Raw genomic sequence first — 26,485 nt, forward strand, 5'->3', positions numbered from 1 at the left:
CGGTTCTGCTGCTGCTTCTGCCGCCACCAATGGGTGAGACGTTGGCTCTTTTCCCGTGAGCCACCCGGAGGGAGAGAAGTCTCCAAGCCTCCTGGTGGGGTGGGGTGGAGTGGAGTGAGGTTGGGGGGGGTGTCCTAGGATCTCCACTGAGACCCTCCTCCTCCCAGTCCAGGCCCCCAGAACAGTTGCGCAGGAGGTGCCGGGCAAACTCACCCCATCCGGCTGCTCAAGTGGCAGCTGCCACCCACCCACTGGCAACCTGCTTGTGGGCCGTGCCCAGAATCTTCGTGCCTCGTCCACCTGTGGACTCCACAGCCCTGAGCCCTACTGCACTGTCAGGCACCTGCAGGTGGGGAGGAGGGTGAGGCCTCTGGCTGCAGTGTCTCTGGGTTTTCCTGGGAGGCTGGGTCCCATGGGAGTTCAGGTTGTTGCCGGGGGCTAGCGGAGAGATCTGTGCTGTTAAGTTCTGGAGTTGGGGGCCAGTCGTGCACCTCCTGCCTAGTCTGTCTCCTTGGCACTCTGCTAGGATGCTGAAAATTGCTTCTTTTGTGACTCTCGGGACCGGGGTGGCCATGGCATTGAGAATGTGATCTCCCGGAGTGGACCTGCTGTCAACAAGACCTGGTGGCAAGCTGAGAGTGGTGAGGGTGCCGGCGTACCTCTGTGTGCGGGCTTGGGGTCAGAAGTCAGGGTCTGGTCACTGACCAGCCCTTGTGGTTACAGGTGTTGAGAACGTCACCATCCAGCTGGACCTAGAGGGTGTCTTCTACTTTACCCACCTCGTCATGGCTTTCAAGGTGACCCAGCCTGAAAGCTTGCTGCGCGCCTCCTGTCCCGGTGGCCGCCGGAGATGCTTGCCCCCAGTAACCCAAGGACCCCCTACCATCCCCAGACATTCCGCCCGGCAGCTCTGAGCCTCGAGCGTTCGGTGGACCATGGCCGCTCCTGGCACGTGTACCGATACTTTGCTCACAACTGCTCACACCTCTTTCCGGGGATCCCTCCCGCCCCTGGCCGCAGAGTCGGGGACCTCGTCTGTGATCAGCGTTACTCGGACATTGAGCCTCCCACTGAGGGCAAGGTCAGGCCCAGAGGAAGGGGGTTTGGGCCCTGGAGTGAAGCCAGAGGCTCAGGCTGGCTTCTTCCTCAGGTGATTTTCCAAGTTCTGGACCCAGCCATCCAGGTGGAGAACCCAAACGACCCCAAGATTCAGGGTAATTATTCTCCCAGCCAATCCTGGAGTCCCTGCGTATCAGCAGCCAGAAGCCGGGGCGGGGCGGGGTGGGGGGTGGGCAGCGAGGTCCTGCCTGGGTGTATGTGGCGGTGAGGCAGGGTGTTAGGTCGGCAGCTTGGTCCCCCAGCCTTGCGCCCCAGCTCTGCCCCATGGTAGCCCTTTGTTGGGGCCCCTGTTATGGGCCCCGCTCCCATCCCAGCACTGTGCCCCATACCTGTGCCCACTGTGTGGGGACTGGCCCCGGCTGAATTCATGTGTGGGGCCCCACTGTGGTCCCTATCACTGCTGTCCACACCAGCCCCCCAAAACCGGCCCCCACGTCTCCGCTCCCATCACTGGGTCTCATAACTCTCCCCTTCCGGAGCCCCCATCACTGTCCCTGTCATGCAGCCCCCTCCTCATTGCTCCCCCCTCGATTCATCATCCTGGCCGCAATGGGCACCCTGTATCCCTGCAGCTGCCTCTAGGTGGCACCAGGGTGTCTCGGGGTGACCTTGTAAAGCAGAAGTCTTGCTAAATAAAGAACAAGAGAGACACAATCATAATCCAACAGGGTGGCCCAGAGCCAGGCCAGGAGAGTACACAGCGGGAGGACAAACCCCAAACCAGCTTTTTCTCTACACTCTCCACCCACCTCGACTGTGGTTATTACCAACTACTCGCCCTGAGCTCCCACACTACGTCCCTGAGCAGCCGTTGCCCATTGCTTTGGTCAGGAGAAAGGAAAACCCTGGCAAAGGGGAGAGGGGAGGTAGCTTGGCCAGGTAGCTAGACTTAAGCTGCGGAGCAGAAGGAGGAGCCATGGACCCCTCTCTCTGTCCATGTGCACGTCCGGCGCACACCCCGCTCTGCAGTAGCCTCTTCTGAGCAGCTCTCTGCGGGGAGCAGATAGACAAGGTCGCCGTCTTCACGACGCTGACATAAAAGTGAGAAAGACGGTTGATGAGTAAGCAAACCAATAATACCCTGTGTGGTTTGGATGACGGGCCGGGGAATGGAGTCCTTCGCTGCCCTGGGGAAGCAGGTTTCGGATAGCTAGAGACTCCAGAAGGGGGCGTCCAGGAGGCAGTGGGGTGTGCCTACGTCTCAGCTGGGGAAGGATACCAGGGCTGGAGCAGGGCAGAGGGAACCACCACCCTTGGGCTGTGGTCATCCTCAAATGGCACTCCCCGGGGAACAGGGACGGGGGAGTCCCACAGCAGGGGTGCTGGAAGAGGTGGCCGCAATGATGCACAGAGGGGAGAGACAGCCCCCCCATTCCTCACCCGAGTTCCAGCCATAGCAGAGCGGTGAGCAGCGCGCCTGAGGCCCTCACTCTGTCTCCAGAGCTCCTGCGTGTGACTAACCTCCGTGTGAACTTCTCCAGACTGCACACCCTGGGCGACAGGCCCCTGGGAGGCCTCAAGGGACACCCCTTCTACTACTATGCCCTCTACGAGCTCGTGGCCAGCGGCAGCTGCCTGTGCCATGGCCACTCCTCTGAGTGCAGGCCTGCGCCCGGGGCGCCAGCCGGCGTGGAAGGCATGGTGAGCGCCGCGGGAGGGGCGTCCTGCGGCTGGTGGGGCGGGCGGGCCGGGGGACTGGGGCACACTCGCCTCGCCCTCCTTCCCGCCAGGTGCACGGTCACTGTGTCTGCCGCCATCACACAGCGGGGGCCCACTGCGAGCGCTGCCAGGACCTGCACCGGGACCGCCCGTGGCACCCAGCGGAGCCTGGGCACCCCCATGCCTGCCAGGGTAGGTGCCACGCCCTACCCAGCCCGGCCACACTGGCCGAGGGCGAACCCGACCCCACACCCTCCCGCCTTGTTCTGCCCCAGAGTGCCAGTGCCACGGGCACGCCCGCAGCTGCCACTTTGACATGGCCCTGTATCTGGCTTCTGGCAACGTGAGCGGAGGCGTGTGTGACACATGTCAGCACAACACAGCTGGGCGCCGCTGTGAGCTCTGCCGGCCCTTCTTCCACCGAGACCCCCAGGAAGATCCCCGTTCCCCTCGCTCCTGCAAACGTGAGCCTCCAATCCCAATTCACCCCACCGGCTGTTCCCCTCCGTGGTGACCTCTGACCTGACTCTGTCCTCACTCCGACTCCGGCCCCAGCCTGCGACTGTGACCCTGTGGGCGCGCTGGACGGGGGGTTGTGTGACGCCCACACAGATGAGACCCGCGGCCTCCTCTCTGGGCTGTGTCGCTGCAAAGTCAACGTCTGGGGCCGACGCTGTGACGCCTGCCGGCCGGGTCACTATGGCCTGAGCCTTCCCCACTCGGAGGGCTGCCAGCGTGAGTGACCCTAAGAGTGGACCCCACCCGCATGTCCTCCCTGCTCTGCCCCCAGTCACTGCCCTGATAACACGCACCCCCACACCCCTGCAGCCGTCCCCTTAGCACCCTGAGAGCCTTGTGCCTCAGCCTGCAGGTGTGACCCCCGGGGCCGGGTCCCCGGCACTCCTGCCTGTGACCCCTCCAGCGGGGCCTGCCACTGCAAACGCTTTGTCTCTGGACGGGACTGCAGCCGTTGCCTGGTGAGTCTCGGCCTACGTTTTGATTTGACCTTGATCTTGGGCACTGAGCTTCTGGAAGCTGACCGGAATAAGGCTAAATGCAGAATGACTGCAGGCCGAGCCTCACACATGGGGTGGTGCCACCTCCTGACCTGGTCACCGTTGATGTCTCTCTCGCACATCGATGTTTCCCCTCCTCTCCTTCTCTTAAATATTTTAAATAAAGTCTTTAAAATATTTTATTTACTTATGTTTAGAGAGAGGGGAAGGGGAGGAGAAAGAGAGAGAAACATCCATCAGTTGCCTCTCCCATGCCCCCAACTGGGTACCCGGCTTGCAGCCCAGGCATGTGCCCTGACCGGGAATCAAACCGGCAGTCTTTTCAGTTCGCAATCCACTGAGCCACACCAGCCAGGGCTGTGTCCTTTCTTCTCTCCTTTTCCCTCCGCTCCATGGAGCCGTGCAGGAGCACACCAGAGTCCCCGCTCCCCTCCGAGCCACAGGCAGAGGGGCATTCAGGCCCCATCCTCTGCCCCCTTCCTCCTGCAACAGGCAGCTCCGTAAACGACTTCCCGGGCGCCTGACCCTAACCCTCACCCTCGCCCTGTCCGCATCGAGCAAACTGTCCTTCCTCCACCCGCTCCTGTCTCTTGCAGCCCGAGTTCTGGGGGCTGAGCAGCGACTCTCTAGGCTGCAGGCCCTGCGACTGCGACTTTGGGGGTGCCTACAGCAACAGGTACAAGGCGGAGCCTGGGAGCGGGCTCGAGGGGCAAGAATTGGGTGTTGATTCTGTCCCCCCCTCCTACCCCCACGCTCACCCAGGTGTTCCACAGCGGAGGGCGCCTGTCTGTGCCGTCCCCACCTCCGTGGCCGCCGCTGCCATGAACTCCAGTCTGGGTACTTCTGCGCCGCCCTTGACCAGGCCTCTGCTGAAGCCGAGCTTGGCCAGAGCCTCCAGCCAGCTGACCCTCGGCTGCCTGTGAGTGTCCAGGAGGGGCAGGGGCAGGGGGAAATCAAAGCCCAGACCTTGGGGCTCAGAGGAGGGAGGGAATGTCCAGAGAGAGCTAGCTGGAAGGAGAGGGTGGGTGGGGTTAGGGAGGTGAGGAAGTCCGGGTGGGGCCATCGGCAGGGTCAGAGGTGTGGTGTCTTGGACAGAGCCCACATTCCCAGGACAGTGTGGGAGGGGACGGGGCCGGAATGTTGGAGGACACTGATACCCCACTGGCCCCCAGGGAACCCCCTGGCCTGCTCCTTCCCACTGCATACAAGCCCCAGGGAGCTCCCCTCGTTGGCTCCGGCCCCGACTTCAGAGACAGCGTGACCCTCGCTGTGCCCTCCACCCTGCCAGGCGAGCCCGCTACAGCCACCAGCCGCCCACAGTGAGGCATCTGAGGAGCAGGGTAAAGTCACCGGTCACTAGGGTCTTGGCTGGGACCTTAGCCCTGGGGATCTGGGTCTCTGGAGCCCCGGGGGGAGGACACCTGAGTCCTGAGGGTTCTGGGTCCCAGAGGGTCCTGGGCCTGGGAGTCTGTGTGTCATGTCCAGGCCCCAGAGGAGCCTGCGTCCCTGCATCCGGGAGCTGGCTCCACACCGTGGACTGGCTTAGACTTTGCACGTGTGGCCGATGGGGCTGGCCTCTCTCTGCTGGCTCCCACGGTGCCTCGTGCCCTGGAGTATGACATTGTCCTGCGCTATGAGACCCAGGTCAGTGGCATGGGTGCCAGGCAGGTGGATGGGTGGTGCTGGGTGGTGGGTAGGGACAGTTCTATGACGTCTGACCCCTGACCCCAGGCACCCGAAGACTGGCAGGCCTTGGTCAGTGTCCGCGCCCAGTCTCCGCCCAGCAGCACTCGCTGCGCCCACCTGCTGCCCTCGGAGCATCTCTTCCAGGCCACCCTGACCCACGCACACAGGTGGGCAGGACATGGGGACCCCCGACACCAAGGCCCTACTGTGCTCCCAGACATTTGACACAACAACACCCAGCCAAGGCGGGAAATTCCCACTATGGACTATCATCATGTCTAGAACAATCGAAACAGGGCCTTAATTTAAAATAGAGCGGGATTTAAGGAGCTGTTCTTTTTCCATGGGCCAGACGATGACACGTTGGACCCAATCACTAAAAACAGAAGTGGGTCACTGCTGGGACCCCTTGATCCTGACCTCCTTACCCCACCCTTTCTGCCCCCCCCCCCCCCCCCTCAGAGCTGTGGTTCTATCCAGACCTTTCTGCTTTGAGCCGGGAACGCGCTACTCCATGACCCTGCGCCTGTGGCGGACCAAAGCAGCCCGGAGGCTGGAGGGAGGCACCGTCTTTCTGGACTCGGTGAGATTCTAGGGGTTCCACCCTGCCTCTGGGGGAGATGCAAGGTACAGCAGACAATCTGGGCGCCGAAAGGACTGAGGCCGGTGGGGAGTGGAGGAAGGAGGGTCAGGCAGGGACGTTCTGAGGACAGGAGGTGAGAACAGGCAGGTGCCAGACCTCTCGGGAACTTGCCGGCCAGCAGAGGGGTAGTGGGGAGCCAGGAAAGGGCTTGAGCCGAGAAGAGACGCGGGGTAAATGGACTGTCGGGGGCATGCTGCTGCAACCATCCTGAGTGCAAGGGGGCTCCACCCGGACTAGACTGGGGCCGCTGGAGTGGAAGGAGAGACAGACTCCACGAGAAACTGGGAAGGGGCGGGGAGGGGCTGTGAGGGCCAGTGTGAGGAAGGGCCGTGGGCAGTGGGTGTCACTGTGCTGGGCTGCGTTTGTGCCCGCTGCCTGCCTCCCTCCACCCTCCTGCCAGGTTGCACTCCTGCCTCGGGTGAAGGAGCTGCCTGGGCTGAGACCTGTGGACCCTGGGGCCGCAGGGCGCTTGCAGGAGCTCCGCAAGGCGGGCTGCGTGGAGGCAGTGAGGACGGGCCTGCCCGGCGCCGAGCCCGAGGCCTGTGCCCGCCTCGTCTGCAGCATCTCGGCCCTGCTCCACGGGGGCGGCCTCCGTGAGTGGGTGTCCCTGGCTCTTCGGGCTGCAGGAGAGGGGTCAGAGGAGGCACCGGGAGGTGCATCTCACCTTGCCCTTTCTCTTGCCAGCATGTGAGTGCCACCCCCAGGGCTCGCTGAGTACTGAGTGTGCCCTGCTGGGTGGGCAGTGCCCCTGCCGTCCTAACATCGGTGGTCGTACCTGTGACCACTGTGTGCCTGGAACATACGGCTTCGGTCCCACCGGCTGCAGTGGTGAGCCTTCGGGGCCGGTGGGTGTGGGGCCTGGGACCAGCCACCTCCTTCCTCTGCACGGCTTGGTCGTCCTGTCATTCCCCACAGAGTGTGGCTGCCATTCCAAGGGTGCCACCGGTGCCATCTGTAACCCTGTGAGCGGGCAGTGTACGTGCCGGGTGGGCCTTGCTGGTCGCCGCTGTGACCGCTGCCTCCCCGACCGGTGGGGCTTCCCACGCTGCCAGCCCTGTGTCTGCAATGGGCACGCGGAGCTGTGCCACCCGCTCACAGGCGTCTGCCAGGCCTGCCAGGGAGCCACGACGGGCCGGCACTGCGAGAGGTGAGTGCCGGCCCTGGAAGCGGCGGGTGGGAGTTAGGGTGCGTGGGCCAGGCCCCATCCCCTGTGCTGCCGCCCCCAGGTGCTTGGACGGCTACTACGGAGACCCCACCCTGGGCTCAGGCCAGCAGTGCCGGCCCTGCCTCTGTCCTGGGCCCCCCGGCTCTGGCCTCTATCATGGGACTTCCTGCCACGTGGACAACGCGAGCGGACGTGTCCTGTGCCTCTGTGCGCCTGGCTATGCAGGTGAGGCGTGGCCGCCAGTGGCAAACCCGTGGCCCTTCTCACCCGTCCACCAGGCAAGTCTTTGCCAGGGCCCCCTGTGTGTCAAGCTGCAGGCCAGGCACCTCTCCTCAAGGGGTTCCCGTGGAGGGAGGGGGTCAAACGGGAGGAATTACAGACATGGAGCTTGTAAGCCAGGAGCTGGGCCTTAACGTGACTACTGTGTCTTCGGCCCTCCGGGCTAAGCTGTGGGCTTTCTGGCTGGGTGTGCGGGACCCGTAGTCCTCAAGGGACCTGAGACAACTACATGTACCCTAACCCCTCCAGGGCCCCGCTGTGACCGCTGTTCCTCGGGCTACTTTGGGCGCCCTTGGCCAGAAGGGGACCCCAGAAGGAGTCCGTGCCGGCCCTGCCAGTGTAACAACAACATCGACCCCCGGGACCCCGCTGCCTGTGACCCACACAGCGGGCGCTGCCAGAGGTGTCTGCACCACAGCCACGGCCCTGGCTGCGCCCACTGCAGGCCTGGCTTCCACGGCAGTGCCTTGCGCCCAGGGGGCTGCCGGCGTGAGTGTGTGGTGGGGCGGGTGGAGGCATCCCTGGGTGGGAGGTGGGCTCTCTTTCCTCCGTCCCTGCCAAGCCCTTCCTGTCCTCAGGCTGCAGCTGTGACCCCCGGGGCACCGTCCCTTCGAGGTGCCCACCGGGGGCTGAAGCCTGCTTCTGCAACCAGCTCAGCGGGCAGTGCCCATGCCGCCCCCACACACTGGGGCGGGACTGTAGCCGCTGCGCCCCCCTCTTCTGGAACCTGGGGGGGCCTCGGGGCTGTGAGCCCTGCAGCTGCCACGTGCACCACTCCCTGCATCCAGCGTGTCACCCAGTGAGTGAACCTGTGTTGCACGTAGCACGTGGCTGTGGCCAGGTGTGAGTGGATGTGTGTGAGCCCGTGACAGGGTGTGACTTATGGCTGGTGCCAGTGTTCATGGAACCACCTGCACTGGGGTACGTGTGGCCGCAAGCAGCTGTGCGAATCTGTGTGCTTGTGTGAGGTTAACGATGAGCTTGTGGACGGGCCCGGGGAGAGCGGACGTGAGCCTGCATGGGCCTGACCCTGCGTGCAGCCCTGCATCAGTGCGTGGGTCACCCTGTGAGTGGGTCAAGAAGAACAGCGTGGTGGGGGAGCTGGGGGCTGATAAGGAAGCTGAGTGAGACTCGGGCAAAGGGTCCGGGGCAGCAGAGAGGGATGGCGGTGGGAAGTTCATGTTCCCAGGAGGGTAGTGGTCAGCCACTGGTGACATGAAGCCTGAAGTGTGTCCTGTGCCTTTAGGGAGGAGGGGGTGGGGGTCAGGTGAAGGAGGCAGGGGGGTGAGAATCTGGAGACAGTGGGGAGTTCAACTCGGGACACAGAGGAGCAAAGGGCAGCGGGTCAGGAGCTGAGAACCCAGAGGGTCTGTGGGAGGCGAGGCTGGCCAAGGGGGTCGGGCCAGAGGAAGCAAGGAGGGAGACGCCCTCAGCCAAGGCGGGTGTGGGCGCTGCCCGCAGCAGGGGCGGGGCTGACGGGGAAGATGGTGCGCTCGGGTGTGCCTGTGTGCACTCGGGTGTGCTTGTGTGCGCTGTGTGCTCGGGAACGCAGGTGCTGCCTCTGAGCGCCCGGGTCCCCTCCCTCTTCCAGGGGAGGCTCTGGGTTCCTGCTGACCGGTCTGCACTCTCTCCCCCCAGGTCACGGGCCAGTGCCCCTGCCGGGCAGGATTTGGGGGCCGCACGTGCTCCCGGTGTCAGGATGGGTACTGGGGTGACCCAGCTCAGGAGTGCAGAGGTGAGAGGGGCACTACCACGCCCCACCACCAGGGGCCAGGCTGAAGGAGCCGCTCTGTGTAGAGTAGCAGGGGACAGCGGGGCTTTCCTGAGGGACGCCACAGGATGCTTATTGCTGATTGCTCCGAAACCTCAAGAAGTGCTCACGAAGACAGCTGTAGGGGAGCAGCGCTGGCCAAACCAGGGGCAGCGGGCACACCTGCAAAGAGGCCACTCTGGGTGGCTCTTTGCTGACCAGCCCGCCAGGCCCTGACGGCAGTGGGCCCCTGACTGGGCTACAGGGCCCCTGCGTCTGGGCTGCCTTCCTGCCCGAAGGCTGCCGCCCAGAGGGCCTGTCTGGCCAGGGTGGCGGCAGTGCCGTGGCAGTTCTGCACAGTGGCTTGGTCGAGGGCTGGCGTGCACCCTCACACGCTCACAGGGCCACCCCCTCCCTGGGGCTTTTCCCTCCTCTTCGGGAGGTGAGGCAAAGGCGGGCACTGCCCACAACCTGCCCTGACCCTCTCTCTCCCTGACAGCTTGTGCCTGCGACCCACAGGGCTCCGTCTCGCCCAGCTGTGAGCCGTACACAGGTGCCTGCCTCTGCAGAGAGGGCATCTCAGGGCCGAGGTGCCAGGCATGTGCCCGTGGCTCCAGAGGTGGCTTCCCACACTGCATGACCTGCCCTGCCTGTTTCACCTCCTGGGACCAACGCCTGGCTTTGCTCCGGCTGCAGCTGGAAGCTGTGGCCCAGGAGGCGGCGGCCCTACACCAGGGGACGCCTGGCTGGGGCGTCAGGGGCCGGGGTGGGCGCCAGCAGGCCCTGGAGGCAGTCCTGCAGCAGGCACAGACGCTGCTGGAGTCTCCTTCACCCACTGTGGGGATCGCAGAGCAACTTACGGAGTGGATAGCCGGACTCAGGCAAGGGGCCTGGGGTCCGCGGGGAAGAGGCCTCCAGCTAGGTTCCCAGGGTCAGGGGTTCAGAGGGCCCCAGGTTGGCCTGTCTGCATCCTGGATCTGGGTTTGCTTAAGTGAGGAACCGTGGAGGAGAGACATCTCCAGCCGTGCTGACGCGCCATCTCCCCACAGGAGGGCACTGGCCCAACTGGCCCAGATGCTGTGGGCTCCAGGGCAGGTCGAGGCAGAAAGCGAGTCATGGGCTAGGGGACAGTGTGAACGCCTGGAAGAATTATCCCGGGAGCTAGACTCTCTCAAGGGCTTGGCCTGGCCCAAGAGGGCCATAGGAGTCCAAGGTGAGGCCAAATGGGCAGGCGGGTGGACTGGTAGATGAGGGCAGGGGCTGGGCTCTGTCAGGAGGAAGGGACCAGGTGCCACTGCTTACACCTACGGGGGACCTAGAGGCTGCCCCAGCCAGTGAGCCCCAAGCCGCCTCTCTCTCCATCCCTCCCATCTGCAGATGCTGAGGCCCAGGCCTCCTCGGCAGCCCTGCTTTCCCAGGAGGCCACGCTCAGAGCCCAGACCGTGGCCTCACTTGGAGGACCAGACAGCGTCCTGGGACAGGCCCGAGAGGCCCGGCGGTGCACAGAGCTGCTTCTGAAGGGGACAGGCCAGCCCACAGGGACAGCTTTGTGGAAGTTGAAACTAAAGGGGCTGGTGGACAGGGTCCAGATGCTGCACCCACAGCTTCTGAGACTCCTGGTCCAAGCTGGAGTGGTGGGTGGAGATATGGATCACTGGTGGGGAGGGCGTTGGGGGCTGGCAAGGCAAGGGCTCTCTCCTAGGGGCGACCTGGGTGTAGAACAATAGGGGAATCTGAGATGTGCATTCTGGATCCCCTATCTCGTTTGCAGGAATGCAGGCGTCAGGGTCGTGGGCTGGCCTGTGTTCCTGTACCCTGTGTTGTCCCCCCTTGCCCTGGGCCCCTGCCCACTGCCCCGTGGGCTCTGGTCGTCTCCCGTAATGCCTCTTACAGCCTGGACACAGCGATCGCAGCCTTGGAGGAGCAGCAGCAACTGGTACAGAGCTATAGGGGCCATGGATGGGAGCCACGGAGGGGACACAGGGCCACAGCTTGGCCATCGGGCTATAGGAGACATGTTTCACATCTGACCCGCCCCTCCCAGCTGCAGCAGATCCAGGCCACAGCAGGCTCCACGGGAATCCAGGCTAGGGAGATGTGGCATCGGGCCAGGAGGCCCTGGGGTGTGGCCTCCACAGCTGCTGTGCAAGCAACGGTGCATAGGATCCAGCGTTTCCTCTTGGGTACGTGTCTGCTTGTGTGTCTGTTTCCAGCTGGGGGCTGGCCGGTGGGCATTCAGGCCCCTGCTGTGACACTCCTCCCAGGACGAGGCCACACAGAAGGGTTGACCAGGGCTCAGTTTAGGGGGACTAGTGTGCTGGTAGATGTGTGACAGCTGGCTGGGGGTCTGGGGGCCTGACTGTAGCGTGTGTCCCCTTCCACAGTGGAAGTAACCCCGCCATAGCTGAGCACAGTCTACCTACCATGTAACAACTGGTTCACAAGTTCCTGAAAATGTAATAATTGTCCCCTGTAAGCCTCCAGCATACTATGCAGTCCTTTCAGAGGCAGGGTCAGTGAGATGTTAGAGTCAGGGTCCATTGGGTCAGGGGTCAGAGTTCACATCCAACATCCTTACCCCCACAGAGGAAGGTGCAGACACTATGAGTGTGGAGCTGGTGGTGTGGCGTGGGCTAGCTGTGCCCCTCCCCCAGGGCAGGGCAGCCGGCATTGCCCTCCTGCTGGATCAGATCCAGCATGCCCTCCCTTCCCTGGACACTGCAGGCCAGGAGCTGCCCAAAGCCAGAGGTGTCCTCCGTCAGGCGCAGCAGACCAGGTGAGGGGCCGGGATGCCGGAGGCAGAGGTCAGAGGGTGGGGAGGCAGGGATGCCTCCTGACTGTCTGTACCTTTCAGGGAGGGCGCAGCCAGGGCCCAGGACCGAGCGCTGGATGTCCAGGGGGTGCTGGCTGGGGCAGGAGCCGATGCAAGGGCTGCAGAGCAAGGGCTACAGGTGGCCAGGCAGACACTCAGAGGCCTGGAGGCCGGCGTGCAGGAGGTGCCGCCCCATCGTGCCCTCAGCTCCCCGCACCTCTCGTTCTCAGTGGGGCCGGGCCGCTGTGGTCCCATTTTCCCCTGAGGTCCCTGACCCACTATGACACCACGATGCTACTCAATGCCCTGACCATGTGAATATCCTACCTAGTTGCTCCCCTGCTGTGACCCCCTGTGATGCCCTGACCTTTGCCCCAGATGGCAGGACACCTGGCCCGGATAACAATGGCGGTGGATGTGACCCCAGCCCTGGAGCTTCTGTCTGATGCAGCTGTGGCTCTCAGGACCCACTTGGCCCTGAGCCAGCGGCAGGCCCACGAGGCAGAAGAGCGTTCGGCACGTGCCATGGGCTTGGCTGAGGGCCTGGGCAAGGTGAGACGGGGACCGTGGACACTGGGGTCTCAGGGACCCCATGGAATAGTGTGAAGTGGGATGAAAGCTGGGCCCAGGCTATGCTGCGCCGAGGTCGAGCCTCAGTGCTACAACTCCCTGCTGTCCAGGAGCCTTGGGCAGCAATGTGTTGGGTCTAGGTTTCAGGGGTGGCGTGGGGTTTCAGGGCCAGTCCTGCTTCAGGAGTTGCAGGTGGCCCGCTTAGGCGTGGCAGAGCTGCAGGAGGGCACAAACAGCCTGATGGCCACGGTGAAGGACGCCGGAGAGCGGGTGCGGCGGACGCGAGCTGAGGCCCAAGAGCTGCTGAGGCAGGTGCAGAGCAGCTGGAGCCGTCTGGAGGGTGCGTGCCGGCCACGGTGGGGCAGGTGTGGTGCGGAGCAAGGGACAGATGGGAGGGGCAGAGTTGGAACAGGGATGTGTGGGAGACGGCCAGGGTGAGTCCAGGTCAGGTCCTCGTTCATCCAGGGGTCAGGACTGGAGTGAATAGAGGTCAAATGTGGATTAGGGTTAGAGCTGATTTGGGGGTGGGGTCAGGTCAGAATCAGGGTTGTGGCAGAGGTGAGGACCAGAGTCAGAGACTAGGGCCAGAGGTCAGAGCCTGATTTGGACAATGTATCCCCAGGGCTGGAGCGCCGCCTGGTGCAGAACGAGCAGACGCTGGGCGAGAAGGCGGCCACGCTCTGGGCCCTGGAGAAGCGGGCAGCGGAGCTGCTTGAGCACCTGCAGCTGTGGGCCAGCGCCTATGCCACCTGCTGACCGATGTCTGGGAGGCCGCCACGAGGGGCTCCTCGATGGCCTGGGTGACTCAGCGACCTCAGAGTGACCCAGGAACCTCCTGACTTTGAGAGACCACAGACCCCACTGAGTGCCTGCAAACCCTGAATGACCCTCAAGTGACCCTATGATGTCGTCCAGTTGCCCTCTGACCTTGAGAAATTAGATCATGAAAAGTTCCCGGAGGCCATGCAGTACCCTAGACACTGAAGAGATCCTGGTCTCTGAGAGATGTGAAATTCTGAGTCCTTTAGTGCCTTTAGTATCTCCGAGCCCCTCAGGTCAACTACATGACCCCCAGGGTGACCAGAGACCCCCTACTCCAGATAACCAGTGACCCTGTAAGTCCAACAAATTGACCTCCTGCCCCGACTCTTGGGAAGCCTAGTGATTGCCCTGAAGACCCCCAGCTTTGCTCCCTGGGCCCGCGACTGCAGGTACTCTCCACCCGGCCCCTCGGAGCCAGGCCGACCCAGCCCTCCAACCCTCGGAGCTGCGGTCCCAGCCTCAGTCCCTGGAGCCTGGGTGGGGCAAGAGCGCCGGCAGCAGCGCGCATTCCTGCCGGGACTCCGGAACTCCCGGCAGGCCAGAAGGTCCGGAGCGGATGAAGAGCCACGAGATCTGGATGGGCTCCCTGCTTCTCCTTGGGTCTGTTGTCAGCCACCCAGCACCTGTTTTCACACCGAGGCTGTACTTCTCGTGCCTCCTTGCTTCGGCAACTGGTGGAGACGGAAACCCCTGGCACTGTGCCTCGGGCAGGGGGTGGCCTTTCTCCGTCTCTCCCCGTGTCCTCATCGTCTCCTGTCCCTCTGGATGGTGTCCTAAAGCTTTCTGCATCCCTGAAGGGGGGGCTCGACAGCCCCCCTCCCCGCACCGCCCTGGGTCTGAACGCCTGGTTGCTTTTGACTGCCACAGCACCCATGACCGTTGGGGCAAAGGCTAGGTTCCACGGGCCATTGAAATCTCAAAGATCAGATTCCTAGTTTTGGCTTATGCCATGGCCCCTACTTGGTGCACCCCCTAACTATGGTAGCCTAAAGCCCCAAACCCACCACCTTTCCCTTGCTCTGCAGAGGTCTGGGCATCGGGGCACAATAAAGATTTGAGGCTGAGCTGACCTGGATCTGGTTTCTAGACTGAGGGTCTTTTTCAGAGGGGGGAGGGGACCTCTGCACAATGTTGCATTCCTGCCTGCGATCCACTCCATGTTTTCCTTCCTGCCATGGTTCCCAACTTTGCTCAAAGTCGCCAGACTCTTAGCCAAGTGGAGGGACCTCCGCCCGCCAGCCCGCCGGCCGGACAGGAGACTGAGTGGGGACTCAGCCAAGGACCCACACGAGCAGGGTCAGCATGGGGCCTCAAGGGAGGGGATGGGTGGGCACGTCCCCCAGACTGCTCATCCCCGATTCCCCTCCTCTTTAGGATGGAGTGGGCCGCAGGGGAACGAGGGAGGGACCCTCGGGGACAGCCTGGGCCCTGGGAGCTTCGCGTGGGCCTGCTGCTGAGTGGTGAGAGGGCCTGGTCAAGGCCTGGGGGTTTCAGGATGTGATGGCGGGTGGTGGGGTAGCTGGCCCTGGGGCTGCCCACTGAGGAGCACAGTAGAACTGGCTGATCCACTGTTCCCAGTGCTGGCCACCTCCCTGGCCCAGGCCCCTGCCCCGGATGTGCCAGGCTGTGCCCAGGGAAGCTGCTACCCTGCCACGGGGGACCTGCTGGTGGGCCGGGCTGACCGACTGACCGCCTCATCCACCTGTGGACTGCACGAGCCCCAGCCCTACTGCATCGTCAGTCACCTGCAGGTGCTGCCGGCTGGCGGTGGGGTGGGGAGCTGAGTCAGCGTGGGACTGGCGCTGGCTGAGGCCCTGACCCTGACCCTGACCCAACCCAGGATGAGAAGAAGTGCTTCCTGTGCGACTCCCGGCACCCCTTCTCTGCCAGAAACCCGAGCAGCCATCGCATCCAGAATGTAGTGACCAGCTTTGCCCCACAGCGCCGGGCAGCCTGGTGGCAGTCAGAGAATGGTGAGGCCGTGGGTGGGACGTGGGGTAAACAGGGCTGCCCACTAATAGCCTCAAGTCCCTGACCTCCGACTCCTGCCCCAGGTGTCCCTGTGGTCACCATCCAGCTGGACTTGGAGGCTGAGTTCCATTTCACGCACCTCATTATGACCTTCAAGGTGCCAGCATGTCTGGGAGCCTGCTCGAGTCCTCCCTGCTTGGCTCCCCCTTGCCCCTGAACAGGGTCCCGGCTCCCTTAGCCCCGCCCCCTTGCACTAGTATGCTGTTCTCTGGCTGCGCTGGAGGCTCCTCCATCTCCCACATCTTCCATCGCCTTCCACCTCCAGGCCATGCACATGCCGCCCTCATCCCGGGCCGGGTCAGGCACTGCCTCCTGGGGCCCCGTGATCCCTGAGCCTCCCCCAGAGTTGGCTGCCCTCCCCGATCATTGCTTGGCTTCCACTGGTCACCCCCACCTGTCTGCGAGCTGCTTGCAGGCAGGCCCCCGCTGGACAGAGCTCCTGATGGGCCTGGGCTGGACTCGGGTCCTGGCGCCCTCTGACCAGCCGTGCCCCCTGCCCAGACGTTTCGCCCTGCCGCCATGCTGGTGGAGCGCTCCGCAGACTTTGGACGCACCTGGCGTGTGTACCGGTATTTCTCCTATGACTGTGGGGCTGACTTCCCAGGAGTCCCACTGGCCCCCCCACGGCACTGGGATGACGTCGTCTGTGAGTCGCGCTACTCAGAGATCGAGCCATCCACTGAAGGCGAGGTGAGGCCTGGGGTCTGGGCTTGGAGCAGGAAGGGGGGCTGACGGGCCTGAGGGCAGGGTCCAGAGTCCCTGATGGCTCCATGCCCCTCCAGGTCATCTACCGTGTGCTGGACCCTGCCATCCCTATCCCAGACCCTTACAGCCCACGGATCCAGAGTGAGTGCTCCACCCTTCGGGCCTGGCGAGGTCCCGGAGACCAGCGGGTGGCTGCTTGGGGCCTCGGTAGCTATTTTGGGTGCTTCCTAGGGCAGGTGCCAAGTCCAATTTAGCTCACATAGCAGCAGACGGGAGGTCTCCCAAGGTGACCTTGGCAGCTGCATCCCCTGGGCGGGTCTGGGGGCAGCCAAAACCTGACTGGTCAGCTGGCCCTCAAGCCTTTGCCCTGCCCCTTAGACCTGCTGAAGATCACCAACCTGAGGGTGAACTTGACGCGGCTGCACACGCTGGGAGACAACCTGCTGGACCCGCGGCAGGAGATCCGGGAGAAGTACTACTATGCCCTCTACGAGCTGGTTGTGCGCGGCAACTGCTTCTGCTACGGACACGCCTCACAGTGCGCACCCGCCCCAGGGGCACCAGCCCACGCGGAGGGCATGGTGAGGGGCTCCAGGTGGCTGGCGCGGGGCAGGGGGCAGGGGCAGGAGCGGGCGTGGATGGACAGCGCTGACCACGTGCCTGCCCACCCTCCTAGGTTCACGGGGCCTGCGTGTGCAAGCACAATACTCGCGGCCTCAACTGTGAGAAGTGTCGGGATTTCTACCACGACCTGCCCTGGCACCCGGCCGAGGACGGGCACAGTCACGCCTGCAAGAGTGAGTGCAGCCCTGGCCCCCGAGGCCCCGGACCTCTGCGGCCTGGCTGTGCCCTGAGTAGCACCTAGGGCTGGACGGCCGAGCCCCGGACACCCAGGCTGTGTCCAAAGGGTGTTCAGGCCTGGATGCCCCTGGGGACACCCTCAGTCCTCCTTGACAATCTGGTCTGGGTGGGGATCCAGTGTAGGGCTGCAGCCTTCACGTTCCTGAGCTCCCGCCCACAAATTCTGGCCTGTGGTAGGGACCTAAGGGGGCGCTAGGGCCCCCTATGCCCCTTACCCTTGGGACATGGCCCCTCAAGAGGCCTTTGCCCCGAACTCTCCTCCCGCAGAGTGTGAATGCCACGGGCACGCCCAGAGCTGCCACTTTGACATGGCCCTGTATCTGGCTTCTGGCAACGTGAGCGGAGGTGTGTGTGACGGGTGTCAGCACAACACAGCTGGGCGCCACTGTGAGCTCTGCCGGCCCTTCTTCTACCGAGACCCAACCAAGGACCCGCGGGACCCAGCCGTGTGCCGCCGTGAGGCTGGGACTGGGCACGGGAGAGGGGGGGCTGGGCCTGGGGCGGGAGCTGGGGGGCCAGGCTGGGGCTCCGGCTGCGGGGATTTGGTGCAGGGGGCACAGGGGGAGCAGGGCTGGGAATCTGCAGCGGGCGGGGTGGGGGGGGCAGTTGGAAGATGACTGGAGTGGGGGCTCGTTGGCACAGGGTGGCCTTGTACTTTTTTTGTCCTCAGCCTGTGATTGTGACCCCACGGGTTCCCAAGACGGTGGTCGCTGTGATCCGCACGACGACCCTTCCCTAGGGCTGGTCTCGGGCCAGTGCCGCTGCAAAGAGCACGTGGTGGGCTCTCGCTGCCAGCAGTGCCGTGATGGCTACTTTGGGCTCAGTGCCAGCGACCCTGTGGGCTGCCAGCGTACGTGCTTCCTGCCCTAACTTCTGCTGTCCTCAACCCTTGACCTCTTATTCCTGACCCCACTGAAGACGAGCACTCTGCGGCTCCCCAAAGTGCTGATGAGCCTCCTTCCCCTGCAGGGTGTCAGTGCGATGCACGGGGCACAGTGCCTGGGGGCACCCCTTGTGACCCCAAGAGTGGAACCTGTTTTTGCAAGCGTCTAGTGGCGGGACATGGCTGCAACCGCTGCCTGGTGCGACTGGAGGGGGCGGGGCTCGGGGTCCAGCACTCCTCCTCAGAGCCCTCAGAGCACAGGGCCGGGAGTGGGGTCCACGCCCCCCTGAGTGGGTCCTGAGAGCTCGGGGTCCAGTCCTGGTCAAGAGGCAGGTCTGGGAGGCCAAGGGTGGGATCCAGTTTTCCACCAGCAGTGGTAGAGGCTGAGAGCCGTCATCGGATTCCCCAGTGGGTGGCCAGGGGGTCTGTCTGTGGCCCCCAGCAACCTCTTCTCCCCCAGCCTGGCCACTGGGGCCTGAGCCACGACCTGCTTGGCTGCCGCCCGTGTGACTGCGACGTGGGTGGTGCCTTGGACCCCCAGTGAGTGCTGTATGCGGGGCTCCGGGAGGGGTGGGGACGTCCTGGGCAGGCTGGGGCCTTGCTTTAACGACCGCACTCACTCCACAGATGCAACGAAGCCACGGGTGAGTGCCACTGCCGCCAGCACATGGTGGGCCGACGCTGTGATCAGGTCCAGCCTGGCTACTTCCGGCCCTTCCTTGACCACCTAACGTTGGAAGCCGAGAACACCCGAGGCCAAGTAGGGAGTTGGTGTTGGAGGGCAGAGCATGGGGAAGTGGGGTTACGGGCGGTGCCTTGTGTGGGGAGGGTGTCCGGCCTTGGGCAGGGCCTCAGCTGCAGAGCTGGGGTCTGTGGACAGGCTGTGGCGGAAGGAGATTGCCTTGCCTGAGCCCACATGCACAGCCGTGTGTCCTCCCAGATGCTCGACGTGGTGGAGCGCCTGGCAAGCCCCGGGGGAGCTCCGTCCTGGACAGGCCCGGGCTTCGTTAGGCTGCGGGAAGGCCAGGCACTGGAATTCCTGGTGACCTCTGTTCCAAGAGCCATGGACTATGACCTGCTGCTGCGCTTGGAGCCCCAGGTCAGCCCTCGTGATACCTAAGCCAGAGCTGACCCTCTGGGCGTGGGAGCATCTCCTTCACCATCCTGTGCCCCCAGGTCCCTGAGCAATGGGCGGAGATGGAACTGACCGTGCAGCGCCCAGGGCCTGTGTCTGCCCGCGGCCCCTGCGGGCACGTGTTGCCCAAGGACGACCGCATCTCAGGGACTCTGCAACCCGACACCAGGTCAGGGCCTGAAGGGCAGTGTCTACAACACGGTGGGAGGTTGTAGGCCAGCCTTAAGACTCCCGAAGGGTCCTTGGAAGATGCTGCCCCTTCATTTATCTGTCCCTTCCTTCAAGTGCTTCTTCCTGAGTGCTGTTGGCCAGGTGCTGCTGGGCATGGCCCTGGACAGGGGAAGGAAGGAGGGAGAAGAAGGCCTGCTTTCTCTGGGGGTCTAGTTCTCGGGGGGCCCAGGCAGGAACTCCTGGGAAGCCATCTGGCATCGCTGCAGAGAATGCCCGCGGTGGGGGGGCGGGGGGAAGGGAGGCCGCCAGAGCTCCGAGCAGCGATGCGACTGGTCTGATTACTATTTCATTATGTTTTGGGTAGTGTTTGCTTCCTGTATTTTTTTCATCACTACTTCTTTGTGAACTTTTTATCACGTAAATATTCAAACACATGCAGGAGTAGAGAGAACACAATAACAAACCTGGCTGTGCCCTTTGCAAACATTTTGCCAGTTGTGACTCGTGTTTAGCAAAGACCCCTCTAGCGCTGAGCGGAGAATAGATTTAAAAGGGCCGTGGCGAAAGCTGGAGGGTCGCCTGGAGGCCACTGGGTTGGCTGAGAGACAGCAGTTGCACAGAGGTAGAGCCGTAGAGGTGGCAAGAAGAGGAATTTTCCAGAGGGTCCGAGTGGCAGAGCCAATGGCATAACTGTGTGGGGAAGGGATGGGAGGTGGGAAGGCGACCCTAGCGGTTTTGGTCTGGGCAGCCAGATGGGGGTGGGGTTCTCTGCTGAGGCAGAGACATGGGGAGGAGCAGTTCTGAGACCTCAGACATCAGGGGAGGCCCAGGGGTGGCTGGCTTTCGGCGCCTGGAACTGCTGGGGGGGGGGGGTCGAGTTGGAGATACCATTTTATCTTAGTGAGTCTAGATGAAATAACCAGAGAGCTGAAGGAAGACCAGGATGAGGCTTTGGGGTACTCTGGGGTTAGGCTTGTAGGGAAGGAGGAGCCGGGGAGCAGGGCGAAATCCGGACTGCGGACAGGGTCCCAGAGAAGACAAGAGGGTCTCGGGAAGGAAAGCGCCCTGATCTCCTCCCCACGCACTGCCGAGTGCTGGAGCAGACGAGATAGAGAGAAGCGGCCGCTGGCTTTGGTGCCGTGGAGGTCACTGGTGAGCCTGGCACAGGCCCCCCTGTAGTGGGAGGCTAGAGAGGGGAGGCAGGGAGCACAGTCAGAGTTCAGGAATTTGTCAGGCAGGCCGGAGATCAAAGACCGGCGTCGGCGAGGCGGGGACTCAAGGGACTGAGCGCAGATGTTTTTCGGGGCGTGTGAAAGAACGCCAGCATGGTTTTCGGGCTGATAGGAATGATCAGGCTGGTGGGAATGACCTAGGGGAGAGGGAGGGAGGGAGCGGGGAGCTGATGCAGTCTCGGTGATGCAGTTGCAGGTCAAGGTCAGAGGAAGTGCCAAGGGGCCATTGAGGGAAAATTGGCCAGTATTTGTGCCTGAGAAGTCTGTGGGGTCGCCAGGTTGCGTGGAGTGCTTTTCGGGGGATCAGTGTGCACACAGGGAGTGACCCCAGTGAGGGAGACACTCGGGAATCTTCTGTACAGATTCTCTGCCGGGCCGTCTGCCGGCCTCACCGGTGGTTTGGTTGCTGCGTGTGGGGTGGGGGAAGCCAGGGTGAAGGCCCCGGGGATGCTGGGACTCCTATGTCAGTCTTCCCCTCCGTGCAGGCATATGGTGCTTCCCAGACCTGTCTGCCTGGAGCCTGGAGTCTCCTACAAGCTGCACCTGAAGCTGTCGAGGACAGGGGGAAGTGTCCAGCCCGAGGGCCCCTACTCCGGACCCAGCCTGCTCATCGACTCGGTGAACAGTCCCCTGACCCCACACTGACCGACATGGCAGGGCCTGTGGGATGGGACCTACAGGGGCGGCTGGATAGGAGGAGTCTGTGACAAAGGAGGCAGCCAATGGCGGTGCTACACTCAGTAACCCGGCGGTGGCCCCGTGGCCCCTGGTCGGAACCTCACTCTTCCGCTCTCATCTCTCCAGCTGGTGCTGCTGCCTCGTGTGCTCATGCTGGAGATGTTCAGCGGGGGCGACGCTGCTGCCCTGGAGCGCCGGGCCACTTTTGAACGCTACCGCTGCCACGAGGAGGGTCTGATGCCCAGCAAGGCCTCGCCCTCTGATGCCTGCGCCCCGCTCCTCATCAGCCTGTCGGCGCTGCTCTATGACGGTGCCCTGTGTGAGTGTCTGGGGTGAGGGTTGGCCGGGCACACGTGCGGGGGGTGGGGGGCGCCCAGCCTGACTTGGCCCTGCACCCACTCCCCACAGCCTGCCAGTGCGACCCCCAGGGCTCGCTGAGCTCCGAGTGCAACCCTCATGGCGGTCAGTGCCTGTGCAAACCTGCCGTGGTGGGGCGCCGCTGTGACCTCTGTGCCCCCGGCTACTATGGCTTTGGCCCCGCAGGCTGTCAAGGTACTTACTTCCCTTCCCCTTCTCCCCGCCTTCCCACAACTGCTCGGCCTCCCCTTTCTGGCCCTCCTTCTTCCTTCCTCTGACTCTGCATCGCAGCTCAGACTTTCAGCCCCGGGTCACTTGAAGTCCTCTGCCATTCCCTGACCTTCCCGCCCCGACCCCACCCACCCCATCCCCTGAAACCCCTCCCCGGCTCAGCCTCTGCCTTGCCTCCAGCCTGCCAGTGCAGCCCTGAGGGCTCGCTCAGCAGCCTGTGTGAAGGGACCAGTGGGCAGTGCCCCTGCCGACCTGGTGCCTTCGGACTTCGCTGCGACCGCTGCCAGCGTGGGCAGTGGGGATTCCCTAACTGCCGGCCATGTGTCTGCAACGGGCACGCGGACGAATGCGACACCCACACCGGCGCTTGCCTGGGCTGCCGGGACCACACCGGGGGTGAGCACTGCGAGAGGTGAGCCTGGAGCAGCTCTGAGTGGGCCGGTGGCGGGCTGGCTGCTCGGGGACGACGCACAGTGTATTCCTGCCTGTCCGCTGCAGGTGCATCGCAGGCTTCCACGGGGACCCTCGGCTGCCGCACGGGAACCAGTGCCGGCCCTGCCCCTGCCCCGAAGGCCCTGGGAGCCAGCGGCACTTTGCCACTTCTTGCCATCGGGATGGGTACTCGCAGCAGATCATGTGCCACTGCAGGGCAGGCTACACGGGTGAGGGGCGAGGCCCAGGTGTGGGGGCAGGGCGAGGCAGCTGGACCAGACACTCACGCCTCCCCCTGACTGTGGGCAGGGTTGCGGTGTGACGCTTGTGCTCCCGGGCACTTTGGGGACCCGTCAAGGCCAGGCGGCCAGTGCCAACCGTGCGAGTGCAGTGGGAACATTGACCCCACGGACCCCGATGCCTGTGATCCCCACACGGGGCAATGCCTGCGCTGCTTACACCACACAGAGGGGCCACGCTGTGCCCACTGCAAGCCTGGCTTCCACGGGCAGGCTGCGCGACAGAGCTGTCACCGTGAGTGTGGGACGGGGGGGGATGGCTGTGGTGGGGGTCCATCGCTCGGGCTCCCCTCGATCGTTGTGTTCATTGTGTCTGGCACAGGCTGCACCTGTAACCTGCTGGGCACGGATCCCCGGCATTGCCCGTCCGCTGACCGGTGCAACTGTGACCCAGGCAGCGGGCAGTGTCCATGCCTCCCCAATGTCCAGGGCCTTAGCTGTGACCGCTGTGCCCCCAACTCCTGGAATCTCACCAGTGGCCGTGGCTGCCAGCCCTGTGCCTGCCACCCAAGTCGAGCCAGAGGCCCCACCTGCAATGAGGTATGGACCCTCCTGTGGGTCCCCGGGTAGATGGGACTAGCTGTCTACCTCAAGTCTCGAGGGCTCAGCCTCTGGTTGAGGCTCTGACCTCCGTCCTGTTCCCACTCTAGTTCACAGGGCAGTGCCACTGTCACACGGGCTTTGGTGGGCGAACCTGTTCTGAGTGCCAGGAGCTCCACTGGGGAGACCCGGGGCTGCAGTGCCGTGGTGAGGGAGCCAGCGGGGTTGGGGTGCAGGGGGGACTTCTCGGGGTTCTCCTCTGGCACCTAACTCTGTGGTCTGCCCTCTCCTGCAGCCTGTGACTGTGACCCTCGTGGGATAGACACGCCTCAGTGTCATCGTGCCACGGGTCACTGCAGCTGCCGCCCAGGCGTATCTGGCGTGCGCTGTGACCAGTGCGCCCGGGGCTTCTCGGGTGTCTTTCCTGCCTGCCACCCCTGCCATGCGTGTTTCGGGGACTGGGACCGAGTGGTGCAGGACTTGGCTGCCCGTACCCGGCGCCTGGAGCAGAGGGTGCAGGAGCTGCAGCAGACGGGTGTGCTGGGTGCCTTTGAAAGCACCTTCTGGCGCATACAGGAGAAGCTGGGCACTGTGCGGGGGATTGTGCATGCCCGCAACACTTCAGCTGCCTCCACTGCGCAGCTTGTGGAAGCTACAGAGGAGCTGCGGTGCGGATGGGCCTAAGATACGTGGTGGGAAGGGGCAGAGGCCCGGTGCGCTAGGGCTGAAACCTCTATAAACACCTCCCTCCCTTCCGGGACAGGCGGCAAATTGGGGAGGCCACGGAGCATCTGACCCGGCTGGAGGCAGAGCTGACAGATGTGCAGGATGAGAACTACAACGCCAACCACGCACTAAGCGGTCTGGAGCGAGACGGGCTTGCGCTTAACCTCACACTGCGGCAGCTGGACCAGCATCTGGATCTGCTGAAGCATTCGAACTTCCTGGGTGAGTTGTTGGCCAACTACGAAGGGGGCCAGGGTCGCTCTTCGGCTGACTGTCTCTGCCCAACACAGGTGCCTACGACAGCATCCGCCACGCCCACAGCCTGTCTGCGGAGGCAGAACGCCGTGCCAATATGTCAGCCCTGGCGGTGCCCAGCCCTGTGAGCAACTCAGCAGACACCCGGCGCCGGACAGAGCTGCTGATGGGTGCCCGGAGGGAGGACTTTAACCGCAAGCACATGGCCAACCAGCGGGCGCTGGGAGATCTCTCTGCCCGTACCCACAACCTGAGCCTGACGAGCATAAATGAACTGGTGAGACACAAGCGTAAGGTGGGACACGTGGGGTTTGCTGCGCCTCCTACAGGGTCTCTGACTCGTTCTGTGCCTGGCAGGTGTGTGGGGCTCCGGGGGATGCACCCTGTGCCACGAGCCCTTGCGGGGGTGCCGGCTGCCGGGACGAGGATGGGCAGCCCCGCTGCGGGGGCCTCGGCTGCAGCGGGGCAGTAGCCATGGCGGACCTGGCACTGGGTCGGGCCCGGCACACACAGACGGAACTGCAGCGGGCACTGGCAGAAGGTGGTGGCATCCTCGGCCAGGTGGCAGAGACCCGTCGGCAGGCAGGCGAGGCCCAGCAGCGGGCCCAAGCGGCCCTGGACAAGGCCAACGCTTCCAGGGGACAGGTGGAGCAGGCCAACCAGGAACTGCGGGAACTTATCCAGAGCGTGAAGGACTTCCTGAGCCGTGAGCCTCCCATGTGGCCCAGGCCATGTGGTTGTTCCCCCTGTGTCTATGTTCATATATGTGTCCCTGGGTTCATACTTGTGTTGGGGCTGATACTGGACCTGTGTTTATGACCCCATGTCTGGCCCCTGAGCCCTTGCCCATTCATGGTCCTCAAGGCCATGACCATGAGTCTGTGCCCCACACATAGTCCCTGCTCTTGTAGTTACATCCTTATGCCTATTAGCAAACCCACATCCCGTGTGCAGTCCTGAGTCCATACCCCAAGGTTATGTCCCTATACTCATGCTGGGGAATGTGTCCCTAAGCCTTTGATTGTGTCCCCATAGAGGAGGGGGCTGATCCTGATAGCATTGAGATGGTGGCCACACGGGTGCTAGAGCTCTCCATCCCAGCATCACCCGAGCAGATCCAGCATCTGGCTGGCGAGATCGCAGAGCGGGTCCGGAGCCTGGCAGACGTGGACGCGATCCTAGCACGCACTGTGGGAGATGTGCATCGGGCGGAACAGCTACTGCAGGACGCACAGCGGGCACGGTCTGACCCCAGCCCTGACCCCCACCCTTGGGACCTGGTCCTAATACTCTCAGGCCCTGATTTCCTCTCTTCCCCAGGAGCCGGGCTGAAGGTGAGAAACAGAAGGCAGAGACAGTACAGGCGGCTCTGGAGGAGGCCCAGCGGGCACAGGGTGCTGCTCAGGGTGCTATCCGGGGCGCAGTAGTTGACACACGAGACACAGAGCAGACCCTACACCAGGTGTGGTTTCTCTGGGACATCAATGGGGCAAGGTTATGGGCGTGCCTCATAGACCTGTTTAACCCTAGGCCCCCACCCATGGCAGGTGCAGGAGAAGATGACAGGTGCAGAGCAGGCACTGAGCTCAGCAGGTGAGCGGGCTCAGCAACTAGATGGTCTCCTGGAGGCTCTGAAATTGAAACGAGCAGGGAATAGTCTGGCAGCCTCTAGTGCTGAAGAAACGGCAAACAGGGCCCAGGGGCGTGCCAGAGAAGCTGAGCAGGTATGCTGAAGCAGAGCCAGCTAGAGGGGGTGAGGGGAGAGGTTGGGCCTCCAGTGGGCCACCACACTAACCCTGCCTTCTACACCCCAGCTGCTTCAGGGCCAACTGGGCGACCAATACCAGACAGTGAAGGCCCTGGCTGAGCGCAAGGCCCAGGGTGTGCTGGCTGCGCAGGCTCGGGCAGAGCAACTGCGAGATGAGGCCCGGGACTTGTTGCAGGCCGCTCAGGACAAGCTGCAGCGGCTGCAAGGTGAGGATCAGGGTGGGTGGGCACCAGAGCTCTGGGACTGTGGGAGTAGAACCCTTTATCTGAGACGTGCCCCTCTTAGAGCTGGAGGGCACCTACGAGGAGAACGAGCGCGCGCTGGAGGGCAAAGCAGCCCAGCTGGATGGGCTGGAGGCCAAGATGCGCAGCGTACTTCAAGACATCAACTTGCAGGTCCAGATCTACAACACCTGCCAGTGACCCTTGCCCAAGCCTGCCCCAGCCCTCAGTCCCGGCCCTCATGAGTTCCTCTCCACGCAGGGAACAGTCCCCAACCTGCAAGTCCCCAAATAAACCGGTGTGAATCCCTATTGTGTTGTCTGGACTGTGATTTGGGGAGGGCGGGGTCTCTGGGCGGAACTTCAAGGCGGTCACCAGCGCGGCCCCGGCGGGGGAAAGCCAGGGCACCAAAGCCCCGCCTCCTCCGCTCGGGCCGCCC

The 26,485-nt window shown here is 63.5% G+C and overlaps 2 protein-coding genes across 2 annotated transcripts; both read left to right on the top strand.

Annotated features, from left to right (window-relative positions):
- Positions 1-166: 166 nt before the first annotated feature.
- LOC114501843 (laminin subunit beta-2-like) lies at positions 167-14,668 on the top strand (the record flags this gene model as incomplete). The annotated part of the gene is made up of 31 exons (XM_036031504.1): positions 167-349; positions 527-641; positions 724-797; positions 893-1,214; positions 2,561-2,760; positions 2,850-2,970; positions 3,054-3,242; positions 3,334-3,513; positions 3,643-3,755; positions 4,391-4,470; positions 4,557-4,713; positions 4,967-5,113; positions 5,280-5,438; positions 5,526-5,647; positions 5,943-6,063; positions 6,524-6,716; positions 6,808-6,951; positions 7,039-7,270; positions 7,350-7,513; positions 7,817-8,056; positions 8,146-8,366; positions 9,206-9,302; positions 9,817-10,530; positions 10,695-10,951; positions 11,089-11,253; positions 11,362-11,500; positions 11,904-12,093; positions 12,172-12,313; positions 12,508-12,681; positions 12,883-13,039; positions 13,322-14,668. Coding segments are annotated over 31 exons (5,646 nt in total), but the record flags the coding sequence as incomplete, so codon positions are not given.
- Positions 14,669-14,686: 18 nt separating this feature from the next.
- LOC114501494 (laminin subunit beta-2) lies at positions 14,687-26,357 on the top strand. Its single transcript, XM_028518063.2, has 33 exons — positions 14,687-14,817; positions 14,896-14,981; positions 15,100-15,272; positions 15,362-15,494; positions 15,576-15,649; positions 16,054-16,242; positions 16,335-16,398; positions 16,636-16,838; positions 16,934-17,054; positions 17,386-17,574; positions 17,789-17,968; positions 18,088-18,200; positions 18,462-18,541; positions 18,629-18,761; positions 18,942-19,100; positions 19,178-19,305; positions 21,025-21,157; positions 21,344-21,536; positions 21,626-21,769; positions 21,986-22,217; positions 22,304-22,467; positions 22,547-22,771; positions 22,859-23,076; positions 23,187-23,283; positions 23,372-23,744; positions 23,840-24,024; positions 24,093-24,334; positions 24,415-24,763; positions 25,093-25,300; positions 25,378-25,519; positions 25,605-25,781; positions 25,872-26,031; positions 26,111-26,357. The coding sequence occupies exons 1-33, from the start codon at positions 14,696-14,698 to the stop codon at positions 26,245-26,247; spliced, it is 5,526 nt and encodes a 1,841-aa protein (XP_028373864.1). The 5' UTR covers positions 14,687-14,695; the 3' UTR covers positions 26,248-26,357.
- The last annotated feature ends 128 nt before the right edge of the window (positions 26,358-26,485 follow it).

The sequence above is a fragment of the Phyllostomus discolor genome, chromosome 7, assembly GCF_004126475.2.
Source record: "Phyllostomus discolor isolate MPI-MPIP mPhyDis1 chromosome 7, mPhyDis1.pri.v3, whole genome shotgun sequence".
NCBI lineage: Eukaryota > Metazoa > Chordata > Mammalia > Chiroptera > Phyllostomidae > Phyllostomus > Phyllostomus discolor.